This window comes from Procambarus clarkii, chromosome 47, assembly GCF_040958095.1.
Source record: "Procambarus clarkii isolate CNS0578487 chromosome 47, FALCON_Pclarkii_2.0, whole genome shotgun sequence".
Taxonomy (NCBI): Eukaryota; Metazoa; Arthropoda; class Malacostraca; order Decapoda; family Cambaridae; genus Procambarus; species Procambarus clarkii.
In genome coordinates this window covers 17,203,210-17,213,630 of record NC_091196.1, presented here as the reverse complement: position 1 = coordinate 17,213,630, position 10,421 = coordinate 17,203,210, and the positions used below count along the sequence as shown (strand labels likewise).

The 10,421-nt window shown below is 43.9% G+C and overlaps 1 protein-coding gene across 1 annotated transcript; it reads left to right on the top strand.

Moving 5' to 3' along the window:
• Nucleotides 1-1,935: 1,935 nt before the first annotated feature.
• Nucleotides 1,936-2,418, top strand: LOC138350859 (spore coat protein SP65-like). The gene has a single exon (XM_069302302.1). The coding sequence runs from the start codon at nt 1,936-1,938 to the stop codon at nt 2,416-2,418; it is 483 nt and encodes a 160-aa protein (XP_069158403.1).
• The last annotated feature ends 8,003 nt before the right edge of the window (nt 2,419-10,421 follow it).

The window sequence follows — 10,421 nt, the reverse complement described above, 5'->3', positions numbered from 1 at the left end:
CCAGTGTTCTAGTGTTCCAGTGTTCCGGTGTTCTAGTGTTCCAGTGTTCCGGTGTTCTAGTGTTCCAGTGTTCCAGTGTTCTAGTGTTCCAGTGTTCCGGTGTTCTAGTGTTCCAGTGTTCCATTGTTCCAGTGTTCCAGTGTTCCAGTGTTCCAGTGTTCCAGTGTTCTAGTGTTCCAGTGTTCCAGTGTTCCAGTGTTCCAGTGTTCCAGTGTTCCAGTGTTCCAGTGTTCTAGTGTTCCGGTGTTCCAGTGTTCCAGTGTTCCAGTGTTCTAGTGTTCCAGTGTTCCGGTGTTCTAGTGTTCCAGTGTTCCGGTGTTCTAGTGTTCTAGTGTTCCAGTGTTCCAGTGTTCCAGTGTTCCAGTGTTCCAGTGTTCCGGTGTTCCAGTGTTCCAGTGTTCCAGTGTTCCAGTGTTCTAGTGTTCCAGTGTTCCGGTGTTCTAGTGTTCTAGTGTTCCAGTGTTCCAGTGTTCCAGTGTTCCAGTGTTCCAGTGTTCCGGTGTTCCAGTGTTCCAGTGTTCCGGTGTTCCAGTGTTCCGGTGTTCTAGTGTTCCAGTGTTCCGGTGTTCTAGTGTTCCAGTGTTCCAGTGTTCTAGTGTTCCAGTGTTCCGGTGTTCCAGTGTTCCAGTGTTCCAGTGTTCCAGTGTTCCAGTGTTCCAGTGTTCCAGTGTTCCAGTGTTCTAGTGTTCCGGTGTTCCGGTGTTCCAGTGTTCCAGTGTTCCAGTGTTCTAGTGTTCCAGTGTTCCGGTGTTCTAGTGTTCCAGTGTTCCGGTGTTCCAGTGTTCTAGTGTTCCAGTGTTCCAGTGTTCCAGTGTTCCAGTGTTCCAGTGTTCCGGTGTTCCAGTGTTCCAGTGTTCCGGTGTTCCAGTGTTCTAGTGTTCCAGTGTTCCAGTGTTCCGGTGTTCCAGTGTTCCAGTGTTCCGGTGTTCCAGTGTTCCAGTGTTCCGGTGTTCCAGTGTTCCAGTGTTCCAGTGTTCTAGTGTTCCAGTGTTCCGGTGTTCTAGTGTTCCAGTGTTCCGGTGTTCCAGTGTTCTAGTGTTCCAGTGTTCCAGTGTTCCAGTGTTCCAGTGTTCCAGTGTTCCGGTGTTCCAGTGTTCCAGTGTTCCGGTGTTCCAGTGTTCCAGTGTTCCGGTGTTCCGGTGTTCCAGTGTTCCAGTGTTCCAGTGTTCCAGTGTTCCGGTGTTCCGGTGTTCCAGTGTTCTAGTGTTCCGGTGTTCCAGTGTTCCAGTGTTCCAGTGTTCCGGTGTTCCAGTGTTCCAGTGTTCCAGTGTTCCGGTGTTCCAGTGTTCTAGTGTTCCGGTGTTCCAGTGTTCCAGTGTTCCAGTGTTCCGGTGTTCCGGTGTTCCAGTGTTCCAGTGTTCCGGTGTTCTAGTGTTCCAGTGTTCCAGTGTTCCGGTGTTCCGGTGTTCCAGTGTTCCAGTGTTCCAGTGTTCCAGTGTTCCGGTGTTCTAGTGTTCCAGTGTTCCAGTGTTCCGGTGTTCCGGTGTTCCAGTGTTCCAGTGTTCCAGTGTTCCAGTGTTCCGGTGTTCTAGTGTTCCAGTGTTCCACGTAGATCCCGTCTCTCAAGTCTTCCAGGATTCAGTTAATTTTTGTATAACATTGTCAGTCCCGTGAGTGTTCTTCCTGCACACATGGTGAACAGTCACCGTGACAGCTGGTGACACCGTGACAGCTGGTGACACCGTGACAGCTGGTGACACCGTGACAGCTGGTGTCACGGTGACAGCTGGTGTCACGGTGACAGCTGGTGTCACGGTGACAGCTGGTGTCACGGTGACAGCTGGTGTCACCGTGACAGCTGGTGTCACCGTGACAGCTGGTGACACCGTGACAGCTGGTGTCACGGTGACAGCTGGTGTCACGGTGACAGCTGGTGTCACGGTGACAGCTGGTGTCACCGTGACAGCTGGTGACACCATGACAGCTGGTGTCACCATGACAGCTGGTGACACCGTGACAGCTGGTGTCACCATGACAGCTGGTGACACCGTGACAGCTGGTGTCACCGTGACAGCTGGTGACACCGTGACAGCTGGTGTCACCGTGACAGCTGGTGACACCGTGACAGCTGGTGTCACCGTGACAGCTGGTGTCACCGTGACAGCTGGTGTCACCGTGACAGCTGGTGACACCGTGACAGCTGGTGTCACCGTGACAGCTGGTGACACCGTGACAGCTGGTGACACCGTGACAGCTGGTGTCACCGTGACAGCTGGTGTCACCGTGACAGCTGGTGACACCGTGACAGCTGGTGTCACCGTGACAGCTGGTGTCACCGTGACAGCTGGTGACACCGTGACAGCTGGTGTCACCGTGACAGCTGGTGACACCGTGACAGCTGGTGTCACCGTGACAGCTGGTGTCACCGTGACAGCTGGTGTAATCTCTCATAAAACTATCACAAAATCTGAAACATAAAAAAGTGTATATAAAATGCAACTTATCATCAATCATATAAATAATGAGAGGTAAACCACCATACAATGTGTACTACAACGGTCTACAGCAGAGTTCTCAACACTCGGCAGTCTCGGACATTTTTAGTTAGAAGCAGTTGTCGAAATACAGCCAATTTCCCGCTACTTGTGGCACTGGGCCAGGTAGCCATCATGGCGGCCATCTTGGCGGCCATCTTGGCGGCCATCTTGGCGGCCATTATGGCGGCCATCTTGGCAGCCATCTTGGCAGCCATCTTGGCGGCTATCTTGGCGGCTATCTTGGACAGAATCTGTCCATACCAGACTCGCGCACCCAACCCAAACATCATCTTAAGGCATTGTGGAAACATATTAAGAAGAAAACAGCTGAATATATACACTTGCCATCACTGGTCACTTCCCCGGCGTGCCGTACACGAGCACTCGCCGGTGTGGCCTCCAGTATGCTCAGCCGCAGCGCCTCAACTCCTACCAAGATTTGTTGGAGAGTAATCATGACTTTATAATAATAAATAATAAATAATAAATAATAATAATAAATTTTTATTCAGGAAAAGTACATACATAGTTGATTTACAAACACAATGTTGGATTTATATGTAGAGGAAGTACATACAATACCTAAAGCCACTAGTACGCATAGCGTTTAGGACAAGGTGTGGGGGGGGGGGAGAAAAAAACCCACTTAGACTAAAACTTAATAGTAATTGGGATTAGGTATAAATTGTGTTGAAAAAAAGGAATAAAAAATAAAAAAAAATGGGAGAACATGGGAGAAATCAGCAATTGTACAAGTTGGAGAACAAACGATGATGCAGCTAATAGATGATAATAGATGCTGCTGCTAATACCCACTGGGAGTCTGAATTAGGTAACAGGGAATATCAACCTAGCAGTGCAACCATTTCTTCATAAAACTCTCAGCCTTTATAACACCCACTGTTCTATGCTAACGAAACAAGTCACAACTAAAAGGCTAAACAAATGGCTAACAAAGGGAATACTTAAACCTATTAATTAAAAACATGACCTTGAGAAGAAGTATAGGATAGGAATCGTCTCCAAAGAATTTTCAAAGAATTACTCATCAGTGCTATCTAAACTAATTAGGAGAGCCAAAATTAAATACTACGAAAATAAATTTACCCAAATAATGGGCAACTTTAAGAAAACATGGAGCACTATTTCACAAATATTGGGATAAAAAAATTTTAAAATAAAAAACAATACTGCTGTCCAATAATGATGGTTTGATTTCAGCCTCTGATACTGCTCTTGAATTCAATAGGTTCTTCTCTTCCATTGGGTCATCCCTTGCTAATGATATTCCATCCTCCAGTACTAATATTCAGGACTATCTTACAGGTAACTATCCACAGTCTCTGTACCTAACGCCTGCTAATTCCACTGATGTTAATGAGATAATCCTTTCCCTTAAAACTAAGTCTAGTGCCCTTGCGGAAATACCAACTCTAATTTACAAAAAAGCCTTCAGATTTTTAGCTCCTGCCGTCACTTGAACTTCAAACCTTTCCAGATATTCTAAAAAAAACGAGAGTAGCCCCTGTCCATAAATGTGGTGATCCCACTGATGTCGACAACTTCAGACCTATATCAATTCTGCCAAACTTATCAAAAATATTTGAAAAACTAATCTACAAGCAGCTCTACTCTTATCTAACCAAACACAATATACTTAGCTCTTACCAATATGGCTTCAGACCCAAAAAAAAACACTAACGATCTTCTTGAGGTTATCGTGAGATGATTTCGGGGCTTTAGTGTCCCCGCAGCCCGGTCCTCGACCAGGCCTCCACCCCCAGGAAGCAGCCCGTGACAGCTTACTAACACCCAGGTACCTATTTTACTGCTAGGTAACAGGGGCATAGGGTGAAAGAAACTCGGCCCATTGTTTCTCGCCGGCGCCCGGGATCGAATCCGGGACCACAGGATCACAAATCCAGTGTGCTGTCTGCTCGGCCGACCGGCTCCCTTGCATGATTAACTGATTAGTATGATGCACTTATTAGTATGATTAACTTGATAAATGCAGCTCTTGATAAAAATGAGTTCCCTATTGGGTTATTTGTGGACCTGCGTAAGGCTTTTGACACTGTCAACCACCAAAACCTTCTTCTTAAATTACAACATTATGGAGTCAGAGGACACTCCCTGCAATACCTCAAATCCTACCTTACTGACAGGCTCCAGTATGTTTCTGTGAATAATTCAATTTCTCCCACCCTACCCATCAACATTGGTGTTCCTCAGGGCAGCATACTTGGCCCTCTCCTCTTTCTCATCTACATTAATGACCTTCCAAATGCCTCCCAACATCTCAAACCAATTCTATTTGTTGACGATACAACCTTCATTTACTCCAGTCCTGACCCCCTTGCTCTAAATGCCACAGTAAATACTGAGCTAAATAAAGTCCATCTTTGGCTAACTGCCAATAAACTCACCCTTAACATTGACAAAACTTTCTATATTCTGTTTGGCAATAAATCGTCAAATCAAATTAATCTAAGAATAAACAATATCCAAATTAGTAACAAAGTAGATGGAAAAATTCCTTGGCGTTCTCATTGACCACAAGCTGAATTTCCAGGGACACATTTTAAATATATAAAAAAAAGTTTCTAAAACTGTTGGCATTCTTTCTAAGAACAGATATTATGTACCTCGCCCTCCCCTGGTGACGCTCTATTACTCTCTCATCTATACTAATCTCAATTATGGTATTTGTGCTTGGGGTTCTACTACCCAAAATCATTTACGTCCTCTAATTATTCAACACAAAGCTGCTAGTAGAACAATATCTAACTCTGGTCCCAGACAACACTCGGTACCCTTACTCAACTCTTTGAATATGTTAGATATTAAGTCACTGCACATCCTCTCATGTGTACTCTATATATTTAAAACTCTGAACTGTAATGTCAATCCTGATCTTAGAAGCTTCCTAGAAGGTTGTAACAGAACCCATGAGCACCACACCAGAAACAAATACCTATTTGATATTCCAAGAGTGCGCTTAACCAAACTAGAAATGCTCTACAAATCAAGGGACCCAGAATGTGGAATGGTCTCCCCAATCATTTAATTTTTTTAAATTTTGCCCCGAGGGGCGAGTTTGTTGCGGTTGCAACCCGTTCTCGCAAATTTAATAAGTCAATATTGACTTATTAAATATGTGCATAGGTGACATACTTAACATAATAGATACCCTTAAAAAGATTCATAGAAAACACCGACCTTACCTAACCTTGTTAGTATCTTAAGATAAGCATCTTATTGCTTCGTAATTACAATTATTACCTAACCTATAATAGGTATACGTTAAGTAACAATTGTAATTACGAAGCAATAAGATGCTTATCTTAAGATACTAACAAGGTTAGGTAAGGTCGGTGTTTTCTATGAATCTTTTTAGGGGTATCTATTATGTTTAGTATATCACCTATGCACGTAGTTAGTAAGTCAATATTGACTGTTTATTGAGCAGCGCCACTCATCTTGTGAGTGAACATACCGCCATAGCAGAATGTACAACACTCCCCAATAGGAAGAAAACCCGCTGGGTTGTTCATCCTGTCACTTGTACCCAGACACAGCTGGGACTTGCTTAACTGTCTCAAGTGAACAGCTCCTCAAACAAGAAGATTAACATTTATCAACCCTTAAAAGCTTACGTTATCTTGCGGGTGCAAAATGGGGAAATCTTTTAAGAACGGTATCAATATTTGACAAATAGTGTTTTCCTAACTCAAACAATGTGGGGTTTATTATTCTACAGTTATTCCTAATGTCTCTCAGGTGTTCACATTCACGTAGATAGTGGTCAAGGCGGTGTCCATCACTCTCACCACAGATTCTGCAACTTCGCTGATCAACTGTTGTTTCCATTCCAAATCTCCATGGATATTTGTATCCAAGACGGATTCTCGCTATTACTGATTCTCTCCCTCGTCGTCCTCCTCTTCGGCCATAATGATTGGGATTGCCAGCTGCAACCATGTTGTACCATCGTACAGATTCACTGGTTTGTGCTTCTATCCTCCTGTCCTCAGTTACCTTGTCACGGTGATGTTGCCTGATAATACCTCTAATTTGTAGTTGAGTCTTGGGTATGACGTATTCAATATGGTCTCCTTCAGCGCCTTCAGCAGCCAGCACATCTGCTCGTTCATTTCCACATATTCCAACATGGGAGGGGATCCACAGAAACTTGATGACTCTTCCCTGATTGGTAAGTACTCTCACAGCTCTCTTGATTTTAGCGACTATTGCAAGATTTTCTGCCTGATTTTTACTTAGGCTTTGCAGTGCTGCTTTTGAATCGGTGCAAATCACTGCACCATTAGTGTTCCGTTCAAGAAACCTTAACGCCATAACAATGGCAGTTAGCTCTGCTTGCGTTGAAGAGGCATAGTTCTCAATACGTGCTTTTTCTTCATTTCTGCGTTGGAAGGTATTATCCTTGATTACCGTGTATGCTGCACCAGCCCTGCCATTGATAGGATTAGATGACCCGTCAGTGTAGATTTGATCTAGTTCATCTCCGGCTTCTTTATAAATTTCCTCGAGATACTTGTGCCTCATTTCTTGTGGTACCATGTTGGATTTTTTCATTGCCATTTCATTGATGATGATCTTGCATGAGTCATCCTCCCAGGGAGGTAACCTCTCTACAGGCAGGAGCTCACGGGCTTGCTCAAGCAGGTGAAGCTCTTCAAGGTAGCAGACTGCTCTGTGATGCCATTTTTTGCTTCTCCTGTTTCCCCCTGAAAGTAGCACAGAGCTCAGTTTTTTCTTGGCAATATCATTGTAATGGGGATCTCTGGCTATCCTAATTGCAAGCTTAGCATTCAGCTCCTGAATTCTGCTTTTAACACTGGGAAGGGACAACTCCTCTCGTAGATTAGACGTTTTGGCAGTTCTTGGAACTCCAAGAATGATTGTCATGGCTTCATTTTGAATGCTTTCAAGCCTTTTCATATCGCTTTGGGAGTAGGTGCACAGTACTGGTGCGGCATAGTCTATGACGGAGCGCACATAGGCTGTGTACATCATTTTAAGCACGGCAATAGAGGCTCCATGTCCATTCCAGGTCATAACTTTCAGTGCCCTGAGTCGACTTTTGCATGTTCCTATGAGGTGATTGAGCTCCTCTTTCTTTCCCTTGTTAGAGCCGACAGTGACGATAGTGGTCAACCCATTCAAGTGTTACACCATTAATTTGCAGTTCTTCATTTGCTCTCCGCTTGTGATGGGAGTATGCCTTCGTCTTGTTTGTGGAGAGAGTGAAGCCGAGCTCAATACATTTCCTTCCGAGGAGTTCAATGGACTGTTCAATTTTTCCCAAGGTGGGAGCTTGTATTAGGACATCATCTGCATATCCCACTTGTTGTGTTCCTTCCGGAAAATCAATATTTGCAATGGCGTTCATAAGTACATTGAATAGTGTAGGGCTTAAGACTCCGCCTTGGGGGGTCCCGAGTTCCATATTCATTGTTCTGGAGACTGCTCCGTTGAAGCAAACCTTGGCTTTCCTTCCTGTGAAGTAGTCTTCAACCCAATTCATGAGTCTCCCCTTGACACCCATGCATGCAAGCTCGTCAAGGATCGCAATCCCCTGTGCTTTGTCGAAGGCTCCTTTGATGTCAACAAATACAGAGTACCTAGCCGTGTCATTAGCCAAGTAACTAACTATACAATTTGCTGTGCTCCGTCCTTTAACAAATCCATTGACCCCCTCCCCTAACCTGCCTATTTTGTGCAACAGTCGGTTTAGGATGATTCTTTCAAGCATCTTGCAAGTGCATGTTAAAGGCTGTACTTCTCTCAACCAGTTTAAGAGTAAAACCAAGTGCTACTTAATTAACTCCCTGTAACCTACCTTACCCCCTAAATGTCAACCCATGTTTTGCTTTTGTTAAACAATGCTGTTTGTTCACCAAGTTGTACAATTGCTGATTTCTCCCATGTTCTCATCTTTTTTATTTTTTATTCCTTTTTTCCAACACAATTTATACCTAATCCCAATTACTATTAAGTTTAAGTCTAAGTGTTCCCCTCCCCCCCCCACACCTTGTCCTAAACGCTATGCGTATCAGTGGCTTTAGGTAATGTATGTACTACCTCTACATATAAATCCAACATTGTGTTTGTAAATCAACTATGTATGTACTTTTCCTGAATAAAAATGTATGTATTATTATTTATTATTATTATTATTATTATTATTATTATTATTATTATTATTATTATTATTATTATTATTATTATTATTATTTATTATTAGTTTTTCGAATACTTTAGACAAGTTTGGCGGAGACAAGTTAGACAAAAGCTTCTTATTTAAGAAGATAAGGATAGTACACATTGGTCCGTCCAGTGTTCCTTATGATCTATCAGTTTATTGAACCTGTACATCAGTGGGACCTGTGGAAGAACAGAGAAGAACTCTCTCCTGCCCACCAGGAAGAGCCGGGGGGCTCCGGCGCCGTTACCGGGGCGACGAAGGCGGCGACGGTGACGACCCGTACCGTCGCCGCCTTGCACCGGACGGCCCGCGGCCCCGCCACGAACACCAACCCTCAGCTCTTCCTCCACGCACCCGCCCCGCGGACCATGAACCCACCCGGCCGGCCCCACCACCACCACCACCACCACCAGAAGCCACAACAGCAGCAGCAGTGACAGCAGCAGTGGCAGCAGTAGCAGCACCAATAGCAGCAGGAGCCACAACAGCAGGAACAGTAGCAGCAGCAATAGCAGCAGTAGCACCAGAAGCAACACCAGCAGCAGGAGTGACAGCAGCAGCAGTACCAACAGCAGTAGCAGCAGTAACAGTAGCAGTAGCACCAGAAGCAACAGCAGTAGCAGGAACAGTAGCAGCAGCAGCAGCAGCAGCAGCAGTAGCAACAGCAGTAGCAGGAACAGCAGCAGTAGCACAGTAACCTTTCCACTATCAACAGCCTCAACTATGCTGGAAATGATAGCAAATTTGTTCAACATGAACGGCCATTTGTAAAACCATGTTCTGAATCCTTTATTAATTTATGTTTTACAAATGAAGACGAATGGTATTTGCAATTATCTATTCAAGTAACTTTCCCACAATAGACGTTAAGCTAATTGGCCGATAGTTTGATGCAAGTGATCTATCTCCTTTCTTGAAAATTGGTACCACATTAGCAACCTTCCACGACTCTGGCACTCTGCTTGACTCTAATGATTTATTAAATATGGTAGACAGTGGCTCGCAAAGCTTCTCTTTGCATTCTTTAGGCACCCTGGCAAACACTTCATCCGGCCCTGGGGATTTGTTTGGTTTGAGTTTAACTATTTGTTTAATAACATCCTCCCTGGTAACTGCTAAACTAGTCAACCTGTCCTCGTCCCCACCCACATAGACTTGTTCGGCTGAAGGCATAGAGTTAAATTCCTCTTGAGTAAATACAGATAAAATATTAAAAAAAATACTACTCATCTCTTCGTCATTATCCGTTATCTGACCTGTCTCGGTTTTTAATGGACCTATCCTTTCCCTAGTCTTTGTTCGATATAATGGAAAAAACTTAGGATTTGCCTTTGCTTGGCCTGCTATATGAACTTCATAGTTTCTTTTTGCTCTCCTTATCTCTTTTTTAATATTTCTAACCAGTTGTACGAATTCCTGTTCTAAACTGACTTCCCCATTCTTAATTCTTTTGTACCAAGCACTCTTTCTACCTATAAGGTTCTTCAGATCCTTTGTTATCCATTTCGGGTCATTAGTATTCGATCTATTTAATTTGTAAGGTATACTACGTTCCTGTGCTTTGCTTAGAATATTTTTAAATAAGCTATATTTTGAATCCACATCGAAATCCCTTTTTACGTCACTGCTGATAAGGTAGCCAAAGAATCTGCCTTTAAAGGAGACGTTGAATGTAACCTTGGATTGTCAATGAGCAATCTGAGAGCAGCAGTACA